The 14,059-nt window shown below is 47.4% G+C and overlaps 1 protein-coding gene across 1 annotated transcript in view; it reads right to left on the reverse strand.

Annotated features, from left to right (window-relative positions):
- The window catches only part of ATP2C2 (ATPase secretory pathway Ca2+ transporting 2), a 69,715-nt gene extending 64,496 nt beyond the window's left edge, over nucleotides 1-5,219 (reverse strand). The window contains exon 1 of the mRNA XM_036274470.1: nucleotides 5,121-5,219. Within this exon, the coding sequence (XP_036130363.1) occupies nucleotides 5,121-5,219 (99 nt within the window). The remainder of the gene's footprint in view (nucleotides 1-5,120) is intronic.
- Nucleotides 5,220-14,059: the final 8,840 nt, after the last annotated feature.

The following is a 14,059-nucleotide window of genomic DNA, read 5'->3' on the forward strand; positions in this document are numbered from 1 at the left end:
AATTTAAGATGTCACCATGAAGTGGCTCCTGTTGGCCAAATCTGGGACAAGCTGAGCATCAAAATAAAAAATAGTAACCGATTTCACACGCTTAATAAAACAGGAATCCATGACTTGACAATGATATACATGAATGAATGAATGAATGAATGATCAAATAAATAGAAGAAAGGAGAAGCTCTTCCTTACACCAGGACACCAAGTAATAAAGGAGGGAGGAATGACAGAATTAGAAAACCACCTTTTTTTTTTTTTTATCCTCACCCGAGGACATTCCTCCATTTTTTGTACAGATAGAGTGGGAGGGAGAGAGAGGAAGAGACAGAGAGAGAGAAACATCGACGTGAAGGGACACATCGAGTGGCCGCCACCGCACGACCAACCAGGGCCGGGGACAAACTGCAACCGAAGTACATGCCCTTAGTGGGAACCGAACCCGGGTCTCTCTGGACCGCAGGCCGATGCTCTAACCACTGAGCCAAACCGGCCAGGGCAGAAAACCACCTTTTCATAGACATTGTAAAAATAATCGACTCGGGCAAGGATCATCAACGGATGCTAAAACTAAAGAGTAAAACTGGTCTGAGAAGTAGGCTATTGACGTAGCCTCAGCAGGCCTCTCCATAAAGTACGTATTCATTACGATGGGGAAAACAGCAACTTTATAGAAGAGAAACCTGGCCAGTAGAAGTAGAGAAAACTCCAACATAGAATTCAGGCAGCCCTGGATTCGAATTCCTGGGGGAGCGGTGCGACCTTGGACAAGTTACTTCTCTCTCTAAGCCTCAGATTTCTGCAGGGATATTTGTAAGGATTCAAAAGATCATGGTGCCTCCACAGATGTCCCCCGGAACATTGCTCTGACCATTAAAACAGGAAACCATCTAAATGCCCGTCAACAGGGGGTGGCTTAAGTAAAAATGCCTACACAGCAAGAACACTGCTCCTGAACTGTATACACTGCAGGAATGGGGAGGGTGCAGTTGTACAGAATGATCCTATATATGTTTTTAAAACTTACAGAGTTGGATGTGAAAAATAATTACTGTGGTCAGGTGTTGCCCTAAATGCTTTGCATGATCATTGCACTCCACAACACATCTCTGCTGTGTGGACAGTTATGACCTCATTATACAGAAGGAAAAACAGAGGCATGGCAAATTGAGGAACATGCTCAAGGTCTCTGCTGGCAAGTGGCAGAACCAGAATGTGCATCTAGGGAGCCTGGATCACAGTGCTCTGAACCACAGCTTTTCTAGAACTGCACAAAACGGGCCAGGACCGCCCAAGCAAGCAGGAATCTGATTACTGCAAACTGATTAGATGCAAACAGTACCTCCCCTCCTCAGCACGCACACACACCAAGGAGGAAAATGGGAGAAAAGGGGGGGGGGGGGTGTGAAGGAGAATTTCATATTGTGCACATTTTTCTTGTGGTTTGTGACAACAATTATTACAAGTTTAGAGAGGTGGGAAAAGGGAAGAAAAAATATGTATAGTTCCTGGTTCATAAAAGATAGCAGATTCTAAAAACTTATGAATATAATTCAATGAAGGCGAAACTGTCACTTAAATGTCAGTATGCTGGTATTTGGGGGAGAGACGGTCACAATTGCTTTGGTGAAAACAATCACATAACACACTGAAGGGATGAGAGTTTCTCAGTGGCTCAGAGAGAAAAAAAAATGGATGAGGCATCAGTGAGTCAACTCTAAAATGTAGAACCACTGAGAAGTGTTACCATATCGCTAGCGGGACTTTACTGTGAATCCAGTTTTTGTACATAGCTGTTTGCCACAGTCGATGAGTATGGTAATCAAGACCAAGTGAAGAAATATTCTTTCCACAATGCCTGACCCTCACCTCCTCAAGTGAACCAGCCAGTTCTACAGTAATCCACTGATAGCCTTTCAGACTGGCTTTCACAGGCTGCTTGTCCTAAACAAAACCAGCAAACAGATTCTTAAGCCGCTTCAATGGCATTTTGTCCATGGACATGTAATTAGACATTCTCAGCATGGGCATTATCAAAATCAAATCAAAAAGAGTCTAAATAAAGACTAGAACGCAAGACTAATAAAAACACTAACAAAAATAGATCACTTTGGAGCAGGCTTTGCGCCACGTGTGTTTCTGGTTTCCATGTGAATGATCTCATTAATAAACTATTTCTTCCTACCACTGTGGAAGGCAGCCTCTAAGACAGCCCCCAATCATTCTTGCCTCCCCGTATTCACGCCCTAGTAATTCCTCCCCCTGAGAACAGGCTAGGCCATTCATCTTTGGGGAAACACCCTTGAGGCAGCCCTACCCGGGGTTGGAGACCTGCAAACAACCACAAGAGTGAGTGTGCAAAGTCTTCACCCTGCGGAGCCCCAGGAAGATGACTCAGCACCAATGGAGGAAGGTACTGCAGGATGGAGCCATAGCAGTCTCGGTTAAGAGATGGGAGCCCTGAGGGTCCAAGATAATTTTCATAGAGTCATCCTGGAAGCAGGAATTTCTGGTCCAACGTTCTCCTTACCCAACAATCAGGCCAGCAGAGAGAAGCTCCCCCCCCCCCCCCCAGTAATTAAGGGGGTTTCTCCTACACCTTTCTTTTCATTACAATGGAAATGCAGCCAAAATGAGATGTCTTCAGAGCCAGGAGAACTGTGTTTAGTTCCCGCCTCTAACTCTGGGTCCACCCTCGTCCCCGTCTCAACCACCCAGTCACTCTGCTCTTTATTCTCCATCCCTATCTCTGGATCTTAAACATCTCTTGGTCTCTCTGTTGGCGGTCAGCCTCCCCCATGAACTTTGTTTTGTACACAGCTGTATCATTAGCGCCTGGCCCCACTGTGATCCTTGACATCCTCACCTTTCTTTCATGGTTACAATAAAACTTCTCTCGAACCAAACAGACTCAGGAGGAGACACAGCAAGTTTTCAATCATAACTACTATTATAACTGGGTGACTTGGCAAAGTGCTCAGGAGATCCAGAGACTGCCCAGGACGCTGCACACAACGTGTGCTCATACAAGAGTTAGGACTGTGGTGAAGACAATCACTGTAGCAGACTTTGCTTCTTTTCCCAATTTTCTTGAGAGCAAAAGAGTTCAAATTGGATGGTGTAAGTGTGAGAGCAAAAGAGGTATTGGGGTGATGAGCTGAGCGGGCAGTAGACAGGTTACCTCGCCAGATTGGCCTCCCTTCCTCACCACGCTCCTCATTACCTTTATTATAATTTCCTGGGTTTGCACAAGGTCACCTTTAGAGACAGGACACTTTGTTTCTCCGCCTGCCTTCACTGCTGGCTGCCTGGTGCAGCAGCATGCCCGTCACGCTACACTGCCGTGTCATCACACACCCTCTTCAGGTGCAGCTGAGAACACAGGGCCACAGCCTACAGACGGGGGAAGACTTTCCCACCCTTGAGGCCCTTTTTAAAAGCTCTGGGGGAATGAAGTCCACTTTGGGGCAGAGATCAAATTCACCCCAGAATCGCTGTTCATGTTATTTCATCCCCATACCTGGCACACCTGGATGATACCCGGACATCTCATAAAATCTGAGATGTGTAACCAAACACACATCAGGAGTGTTTGAAAAATACCAAGCTTAATGAAAATAATCAAAAGAGGGAAAGAAAAAAAATAGAAAAAGAACACAGAAAAGGCAATCACGTTGGCAAACTCTTTTAACAAAATGCATTGCATGACGTATAAATAGAGAAACGGATTTTGGCAAAATAAGAGAACTCTAGACCCAATCCATGTTTAATACACACCATGTTTCAGAAAAGTAGAGATTTGAGAACTGCCAGTTACACAGCTCTGTGGTCTACCACCCTAGTGCCAGAATTCACATGCTAATATCCATTTATAAAATGCTATTTTTAGCCCAGCCAGTGTGGCTCAGCGGTTGAATGTGACCCATACACCAAGAGGTCACCAGTTTGATTCCCAGTAAGGGCACATGCCTGAGTTGCAGGCTTGATTACCAGTGGGGGACGTGCAGGAGGCAGCCAATCAATGTTCTCTCTCATCAATGCATTTCTCTCTCCCTCTCTCTCTCTCAAATCAGTAAAGAAAAAAAAATTTTTTTAATGCACACATATTTAAGAGTCCTACAACCAAAATGTCTTGGCTACTGTCATTCTTTGGGAGGAAAAGTAAATATTTTAAATCAAGTTTTTCCAGCTGATCATTAAACATTAAAAAGTAAGTTTAACTTTGAGGTTTCCCTTCACCAGAAAAGGCAAGGTTGTAGTCTCATGAGCACCTCCAGAGGACTATTTCAGAATTTTATTTTTCAATGACTGATTAAGCTTAAAAGAAAGACATTACAATGTGCCAGAGATGCTTTTGCAGAAATTCAGCGCCCTCTGCCCTTGCATTATGCTGTGAGTTCTGCTGACAAGTTAAGGAGAAAGTTGTAGGGTCACCAGTCACCAGTCATCTCTGGCTTCTCCAAGTGAAAGGGCTTTTTTAGGGACAACTTTGACACAGTTTGTCAGCTGGTAAAAACTGCCCTCCCTGAGAATCTTGTTGGTTTATCCTAGAGGGTCACCTGGAGTTTAAAAATGTCAACATACAAATCTCAATGGTTTGTTAAAAGGGCGCTGGAGACACGGGAAGAGAAGCTGGGAGGCCTGGCTACTGTTACCTTGATTTTCACCATTATTTCTATGATTGCTAAAACGTGTGCGCAACAATTTTCTGTTGCTGTTGTTCTTTCCAGCATCACTGCCCCAATTCAAGTAGTTTTTTTAAAAACTCCATATAGCAACCTAGGTGTGGAGACCCGCCGATTTCAATTTTCCGGAGTCGAAGAAAGCTAGGTTACGTTCGTTTGCTAGCTGTATGCTCTTTGAGGGCCTTATTTAACGTGCCTCGCCCTGAGTTTCGCATCCGCAAAATGGGCTGGAGGAGGAGGCTCATTGGCGAGAGCGCCAGGCCCGAGCAGAAACGCGAGCTGGCGTTGCTATGTAGATGGTTTCTCTCTAGAACCAGGGGGTGCAGGGCGGGTTGGAGGAGCGCGCACGCAGCAAGCGGACAGGGTCTTGGGGTGTTGGCGTAGGGTGGGCAGTCAGGTCCGAGTCCCCTCCTCCCCCCCAGCCCGGTCGTCCAGACTTACCAAGGTTTCCAACTCGCCAGTCTCCAGCGGCTCGTACTGATGGTCCGCGCCCGAGAAGCCGAGTTTCTGCAGGAACTTGGAGAAGCGTGTCTCGACCATGGTGAGCAGGCGGAGGCCCCTCGCCCAGCCTCCTGTCCCTCCGGCAGCCGCCCCTGCGTGCGCGTCCCGATCCCTGGCGAGGCTGGGGCTGGTTGTGCGCGCCCAAGCCTCCTGGACCAGGGCCAGGTTTCCAGGGCGCCGCCTACCTGCCCGCCACAGGTGAGGCCCAGCCCCCGGGGCGGGGCTGTGCACCCGGCCGCTCTCGGCGCACCTGGCCCCACCCCGCCCCGCGAGCTCTCCAGGGACTTTCTAGGGGGCAATGACCCAAGGAGTTCCCAGGAGCTGCAGGTGCGCCCCAGAACTTGGGCTGAGCCCCAAACTTTCCAGATCATGACAGTCACCTGGAACAGGGGGTGGAGAGGAAGAGGGCAAGCAAACTTTTGTTTAAAGTATGAATTCCCAGCCTGGCCAGTGTGGCTTGGTGGTTGAGCATCCACCCATACACCAAGAGGTCGCAGGTTGGATTTTCAGTCAGGGCACATGCCCAGGTTGTGGGCCCGATCCCCAGTGGGGGGCATGCAGGAGGCAGCCAATCTTAATGTTTCTATCTCTCCCTCTCCCTTTGTCTCTCTCTAAAAATCAATAGAGAACAATAAAATAAGATGTGGATTTCCAGACCCCCTTCCTGCCCTGAGTCCTTGGGTCTGGAGCTGGCGGGAAAGATGGACTTGAACAAACACTTAGGTACTAGGTGATTCTCCTGGGGAGCTGAGTGGTCAACCCCGAGGTGCTGGGAGCAGGTGGACAGGAGCTGAGTCACACTCCTACCACTGCTGTGGCCGTGGATGAGCCACGTGGCCTCCCTGAGCAGCAGCTTCCCACTCGTAATGGAAGAAGGCCAAGACCTCCCGTCTAGTGAAGACCTTGGGAGTGAAACCTGAGTGGGAGGGGATCTTGAGGGCCCCCCACCTCCAGACTTTGTGCTCTGTGTGGTCTCTGGGGCCTTTTATTTTCATCTGCAGAATGGGTTTCTGCACTTGCCAATTGGGGGATCTCAGGCAGGTTTCTTGAATTTTCAGAGCCTTAATTCATTGATCTATAAAATGATCAGCATGACAGTGCCTCCTTCATAGTAAAATGGAGAGGATTTAATGGACAGTGTCGCATAGGAAGGGTTCAGGTCAAGGGCAGGACTTGGCACAGGGTATGTGGGTGGCATCATCACCACCAGAGTAATTTGTTGAGTTCAAATGCCTCCCAAAGTAATGTGAGTGAATGTGTAGTGTAGACAGTGCCCAGCCTCCAAGGGGATGAATTGAAACGTGTAAGGGCTTTGGCTTCCTATGGGACTAGAATCCATAACAAGACCCACCCCTTGGGGAAGGCTGTGCCACTCCTCTGTGCCTCAGTTTTCTCATCTATAGAGTGGGGTTGCTTATGGACTATAGGGCATGGCATGTGTATTTGTCCATTAAATTGTGCTGCCTCTTTTGAGCAAATATTTGCCACTTACCTCAACTGCAAGGAGTGGCCACCTCAGCCCTGTTCAAACTGATGGGATGTTCTGGTGGCCCTTCTTGTTTATCCGGCCTCCTCCCCCTTTACAGAAACAAAAGAGCCTACCGGAATTGTGCTGTCCAACTCCACCAATTCCAACAAAGGCCCAAGAATAATGGAAAAAGCATAACTCTGTTGTGAATCAGTCCGGATTTGAATCTCAGGCCTGTCCCTTTCAGATGTGACCTTAAGCATCCATCCAGTTTACTCATCCACAAAACGGGGATGACCCTACCTACCTGGTCCCAATCCCAGGAGAAAACAGACGATACCCTCACACTGAGTGATTTGGGGTTTGATAAACAGACTATTTACAAAGGTGTGGACAGGGTGTGAAGAAACCAGAGGGATTATGCAATTTCCCAAGATTAGCAATAGTGAAAACATGCTACCAGCCAAGGCCGGGAAGGGAAGGAGAGAAAGCTGTTACTTGGAGGACGTATCAGGGTGGAGCTGAGAACTTAGTAGAGGGAAGAGGCTCTGAAAGGAAGCCATGGATACAGCCTCCTAGACAAGAACCCAAAGAAGAAGGGAAGAGAGTGGGGAGTGGGTGTGCAGGAGCAAAGGGGAGATGTCTGTAACTGACCTCACAGGCCTGTGTGTACGGATCTGAGCTCATGTTTGCATAGGGAGAGTAGCTAGTAGTACCTGACATTAGTGGGTCCTTGGGAAATTCCATTATTAATATGAAAGAATACATGGGGCCCTGGCCGGTTTGGCTCAGCCGTTGGAGCATCGGCCTGAATTCCAGAGAGACTGGGTTCGGTTCCTGCTGAGGGCATGTGCCTCAGTTGCAGTTTGTCCCCAGCCCTGGTTGGTCGTGTGGGTGGCAGCCACTCAACGTGTCCCTTTTGCATCCATGTTTCTCCCTCTCTCTCTCCCTCCCGCTCTATCTGAACAACAAAAAGGGAAAAAAAAGAATACATGGGAACCTGGCTTAGTTAGTTCTCAGGTTCTTTCCAACTGAATTCTGTTATTTTAAGATAGTGTTGGATCAAGGGAAGAAAAATGCCTTGTTGGCATAGAACCTCCTGCTTCCCCAAGGGTGTTATTCAGGTGTCATTTCTGCAGGTGGTACAACACATCCAGGGAGTAATGTGTTGGTCAAATGCCTTTCTCTTGAAAGCTCGGCCTCTTGGGTCCCATCATTGTGGCCTCTGCTCCAACTCAAAGATGCCACGGCTGGAATTTGTGGATCAGGTTTGAGAATGCCCAGGATATTCAGGAGGAAAATTCTGGGTAGTTGGGATGGGGGAAAAAAAAAAGAGTAGACCACAGATATAACAGTTAAAGAGATAAGCTCCGTGACTGGAAGCAGCTGAATGGGTACTCTTAGGCTTCAGTTTATTTAATTTTTATTTTTGTTGCACTGTGATAAAAAAAAAATGTAGCCTGCACATGTCTACTAAATTTTCTTAATTTATTGAGATTTTTGTGGGTGGTTTGTGTGCAATATTTTGTAAGTATTCAATGGCATGAGAAAAGTTGGTATATTCTTCATAAGGGTATTGGTAAGCTGTACTCTTTTGTAAATTAGTTCTGTAGCTATTCTTTTTTTTTTTTTTTTTTTTAAATTCCTTACCCGAGGATATTTTTCTACTTATCAGATAGAGCGGGAGGGAGGGAGAGAGAGAGACAGAGAGAAACATCGCCGTGATAGAGCCACATCAACTGGTTGCCTCCCCCACCACCCAACCAGGGCCGGGACAAACCGCAACCAAGTACGTGCCCTTGACCGGAATTGAACCCGAGACTCATTGGTCCGCAGGCCGATGCTCTAACTGCTGAGCCAAACCAGCCAGGGCTGTAGCTATTCATTCTTACTTTTTAGTTGTATTGTTTATGTCTTTTTTTTTTTTTTTTTGACTACTTGGTCTGACACAGGAAGATAATGAAGAGGTTAACACTTCCTAATCTAACTGCTTTCCTGTCCAGTTTTTCCTTTGTATGCCTGAATTTCCGCTTTTTGTATTATGCTTCTTTGTTGGTTAGTGCATAGGGTTTATGCACACATTTGTTATAAGTCTTGTAACTGTTTAATGCCATCTGCATCTCATTGAAACATATTCCTTAAATTCTACTTTATAGAGTCAGTGTTGCCACTGTTTGTTCCCCATGGCTTAAAGCTGTGTGAGCTATACTTGATCTTATTTTTGACTGCCTTGTTTCATCTTCCCCCAGACTGTAAGCTCTGTGACAGCCGGAATTCTTCATCACTGTGTCCACTCAGTGTCAGGCACGGTAGACAAAAACATTGATTGAACACATCTCTCTAAAAACAGCAGATTATTGAAATTTGTTTTTAATTTAATTTGAGATCATTTGCTTAAAATAGGGAAGTGTATTTTGCCTACCTTGTTATAGTTGTTACCATAAGACTGTCTTCTATCATCCGCATTCACATTTTATTCCCATACTTTTTGAGGTATTTGACGCCATTTAATGTCATCTTTTACTTTGATTTCTGAATAAACACCCCATTGAAAATTCTACCAGGAGTTATCCGAAAGCATTTAAAAAATAGAGGCAACTATTTATAGCATCTCTTTTGATTTTCTCTTACAGGTGTAAAGAAATTTTGTTTGTGATTTTTCTTCTTTCTTTTTCTATTCTTAGTAATTTCATCTACCTACCAAATTATTTTTTGAGCCTTTTTGTTGTATGGGCTTACCGCCCCCCCCCCCACCACAGAATTATACCCTGCTATTTATGTTTGTTTTCAACATCCTTTCTTAGCTCTGTCACTGTTTGAATCTCGTGGTCATCGCCACTGACTTCAAGGTATTTTCCCTTCAAGGGTTTTTGTTCTGCCTTCAAACTGCAGAATTCTAGGGTCTATGCTCAACGAACCAATCCAGCCAAGACAGCTTGCTAGGACACTTTCTGAGGTTTGCAGCCGAGTGACCCTGATGTCTTGGCTAGCACCGGGCGTCAAGGGCGGGACTCGGCCCAAAGCAGCCTTTCTTGAATATCTGCTCTGCGCACCTTGAGCAATGAGGTCACGCTCTCCAACTCCCATTCACTCTCTACAGGAAAACGGTGTCATTTCCTTTCCCGTAAATTATCTCCCAACAACAGATCCTGTTGGGAAGCCTCAATACAATCCCCATGCACCTGAAATTTATTTGGTAATAAACCTCACTCCCAGATTATAAGGTTGGCATTTGAAGGCATCCTTTTAAGAAGGGGTATAGTATACAAAGGGCATATTTTGCACACGTATATATTTTTAATTTTAGGACTTAGTATGTAGTTATGTCTCTTTACATAAACCCTTGATTCTGTTTGTTTCTTAAATAGCTCTGCACACAGACAATAATATAATCATATAACCTGGAAAAATGCAGGTTAGGGAGATAAGTCACTTGCATTCACTCAGCAAATATATATATATAATTTTTTTTAATCCTCGCCCGAGGACATTTTTGCATTTATCTTCAGATAGAGCAGGAGGGAGAGAGGGAGGAAGAAAGAGAGAAACATCAATGTAAGAGAAACACATCGAGTGGTTGCCACCCACACAACCCCAACCAGGGTGGGGACAAACTGCAAGGAAGGTACACGCCCTTAGTAGGAACCGAACCCGGGACTCTCTGGTCTGCAGGCCGATGCTCTAACCGCTGAGCCAAACCGGCCAGGGCAGCAAATATTTTTAAGCACCTGCTTTGTGGCATTGGAGAGAGACCCCTGAATACAACAGACTTTATTCTGCTCTCTTTTTTTTTTTTTTTTTATCCTCACCCGAGGATATTTTTTCCATTTTTTGTACAGATAGAATGGGAGGGAGAGAGAGGAAGGGAGAGAGAGTGAGAAACATCGACGTGAAGGGACACATCGAGTGGCTGCCACCCACAAGACCAACCAGGGCCGGGGACAAACTGCAACCGAAGTATGTGCCCTTAGCGGGAACCGAACCCGGGTCTCTCCAGACCGCAGGCCGACGCTCTAACCACTGAGCCAAACTGGCCAGGGCTATTCTTCACTCTTGTATCTTATCTCCTCATGGGAACCCCAGGCTGCAAACAAGTCACTGTGTAACCCAGTGCAGGGCAGTAAATGTAGGGAGTTGAGCAGTGCCCCCCCCCCCCAAAAAAAAACATATGCTCACATTCTAATTCCCAGAAACTGGGAATGTAATCTTCTTTGGAAAAATAATCTTTGAAGGTGCAATTAAGGATCTTGAGATGATCCTCTTAGATTAACTGGGTGGGACCTACATGCCATTACTGGTGTCCTTATAAAAGACAGAAGAGGAGAGACACACACAGGGGGACCACATGAAGACGGAGGCAGAAATTGGAGCGATGGGGCCACAAGCCAAGGAACACTGGGGTCACCAGGCGCCGAGAGAGGTAAAGGAGGACCCTCCCGAGAGTCTGCAGAGGGAGCGTGGCCTGCTGCCACCTTGATTTCAGACTTCGGCCTTCAGCACTGGGAGACACCAGACCTAAGCCAGCTAGTGAGTGGTCGCTGTTGCTACAGCCCAGGACACGAGTGGAGTGAGCGATGCTCTGAGGAAAGGGAAACGAGATAAGGCCTGGAGAGGGGGTGGGGCTTCTGTAGCGACAGCAGTCAGGAGAGGTGGCATTTGAGCCTGAATGAGACGACGAGTAACCCCTGTGGACAGTATTCCAAGCAGAGAGAAGGGGAGGACTCAAGGCCCTTAGCTTGTGTCACCACAGTGAGACCCACTTATGTGCAACAATTCATACATTTGTACCCAAACTATGGTCACACACACACACACATACACACACACACTCAGAGCCTGTTCCAGACACTATTCACATCATACTCTGTCACTCCTGCCGTAGCCCTGTGCTGCTCAATGGTGGGGAATCACTGGCTGAGCATTCCCTACAGCTGTGGGCATTTCTGGGCTTCTGGGGGGCTTAATTCCACCAGGGGAGACAGGGCACAGTCCTGTGGAACATGACACCAGGAGCCGCATGAATGTGTCCTGGGACTTGCTAAATCCCAGGAGGTAAATACCTAGCACAGATGTCACCACTTCCTTGTCCCACAGCCACGGCAGACATCACGATGTTCTCCGGGGTGACATTTCCCTGTTGGCAGGGACAGGCCTGGGAATCCTTCTCCTTAGTACTTTTTTTTTTTTTTTTTATCCTCACCCGAGGACATTTTTCGATATTTTGTTCAGATAGAGTGAGAGGGAGAGAGAGAGAGAGAAACATCGACGTGAAAGCGACACATCGAGTGGTTGCCACCCACACGACCCAACCAGGGCCGGGGACAAACTGCAACCAAGGTACGTGCCCTTAGCGGGAACCGAACCCGGGTCTCACAGGACCGCAGGCCGACGCTCTAACCGCTGAGCCAAACCGGCCAGGGCTCCTTAGTACTCTTTAACAATTGTTTGGACCTGGTGTATGAAGAAACCTATTTTAACAAAAGGTTTCAGAAGAGGAAGACATGACCGTGTGTGTGTGCGCGCGGGGGAGTTATGGAACCTACGAGAAGGTGTTATAGCTGAAGGAGAAGCTCTCCATGTGTAAAGTCCATAATTTACATGAGAATTCCCTCCTGGTGTTGTATGATCTGTGGGTTTTGACAGCACCTGATGCCTTTCAAAATCGACTCTCATTTAAAAAATTCAAAAGCCTCCAGGCCTGTTGCCCAGTGTCAAGAGAATTCCAGTTCAAAGCAAAGAGGCCTCAGGTTTTCCATATTTACACGCTCCAATCTGTTCTCCCCGTGATCACCGGTGGCTGCCCAGCCATTGGGTTTGGCTAGAATGGTCCCACTCTTAGCACTGAAAGTCCTGGCATCCTGGAAAATCCCTCAGCCCCAGCCCGGTTTCCAGATGCCTGGCTCTTCATGTCACCCTCCACTACTCCCGTTTCCTTCCGTTCAAGTCCAGACTTTTTTACATGCCACAGCAGAGCCCCGGGGTCCCGCCTCCCCTCCCCGCTCCGGCCGTACCAAACCCCATCACCTCCACCTTTCCTTGAGCTGTCCCCTCGTCCGTTCCCCAGGACCCCTTGCCCAAACTCTTTCCCTGATAACTCCTGCTCACCCTTGAGGTTTTATCTGAATTGTCCCTTCTCCTGAGAGGCCCCTCCTGATCCTTGGACCAAGTGAGATGTCCTGCAAAGGGATCCCTACCATCCCTGTGGTTTCCACCAAGTCCTGGCACTTTGCAACATTTACAGTTGAAACAAAGGTGCTGAAAACAAACAGCTCAAATGTCTATCAGCAGTGAGTGGATAAACAGGACATGGCCCATCCATGTGGTGGAATATTACTAAGCCACAAAAATGAAGTACTGATCATGCTGCAACATGGATGAACCTTGAAAGCATCGTGCTAAGTAAAGAAACTAGACACTAAAGGCACAGATTGTACGATCCCATTCGTGTGAATTGTCCCAGGCTAGACACACCCATCAAGGCAGAAAGCAGCTAGTGTTTGCCAGGGCCTGGGAAGTGAGGTGGGGATTTGGAGGTATGGAGTTCCTTTTGGGGGTGATGACCATGTTCTGGAATTAGAGGGAATGGGGGCAGGACCTTGTGATATAGTAAAACCCACTGAGCTGCACACTTCAAAATGGTCAAAAAGGGTGAACTTCCCCTCAACAGAGAGATTTTACAAGGAGGCACTGAATACATATTTGTTGAATGGAGAATGAATGAGCTAATATTTTAGTTAAACCAGGAAGCTGAATGTACAATTTCTGTTGGCTTTTTAATATAATAAAGAGTTCAAAGGTCCTTGTTACTCCCTTCGAAAGTTCCTGGAGCCCAAAGGCTCCCAGTGAGGCCGTGCCTGAGGGGTGGGGTAGTTCTCAGTGGGGCAGTTGACAGAACAGAGAATGATGTTCTTTTCCCAGGTGCGGTGAAGCTTGCCTCAGGCTCAGCTCCCTGAGAACTCCTGAAGGGGGCGCTGGGAATCTCGTTGAGCAGGGAAGCAGAGAGATGGCGTCCCCCCCCCTCCCCCTTCCCGCTCTTGGCTCCCCTGCCTTCGATCCCCCATGAAACAGTCCGAGTGACCCTGCACAAATGAACACAGAGAAAGCTCAAAGCCCTCCATGACTCCCCACAGCAGATGCAGCTGGCCACATCCTTCCACACTCACCTCCGTGTGAAGTGTGCTTGCTGTGGCTTTTCGCCTGAAGGATTTTCCTTTGGCATCCTGGGCCAGAAATCCGGAGTTAATAGCCGGAGGCACGGTCTACACTGTGTCCCAGCACCCTCCCAGAGGATCGGGATCCAGTCGCCCACGGGGGTAATTATTGGGAGAACACACCCTTTATTTTTCCTGTCTCGCTTCCCCCCTCCGCTACCTCTGTTTCCAGGGATCTCATCCTGGGATCTGGGAGCCCG

Source organism: Molossus molossus, unplaced genomic scaffold (genome assembly GCF_014108415.1).
Source record: "Molossus molossus isolate mMolMol1 unplaced genomic scaffold, mMolMol1.p scaffold_m16_p_21, whole genome shotgun sequence".
NCBI lineage: Eukaryota > Metazoa > Chordata > Mammalia > Chiroptera > Molossidae > Molossus > Molossus molossus.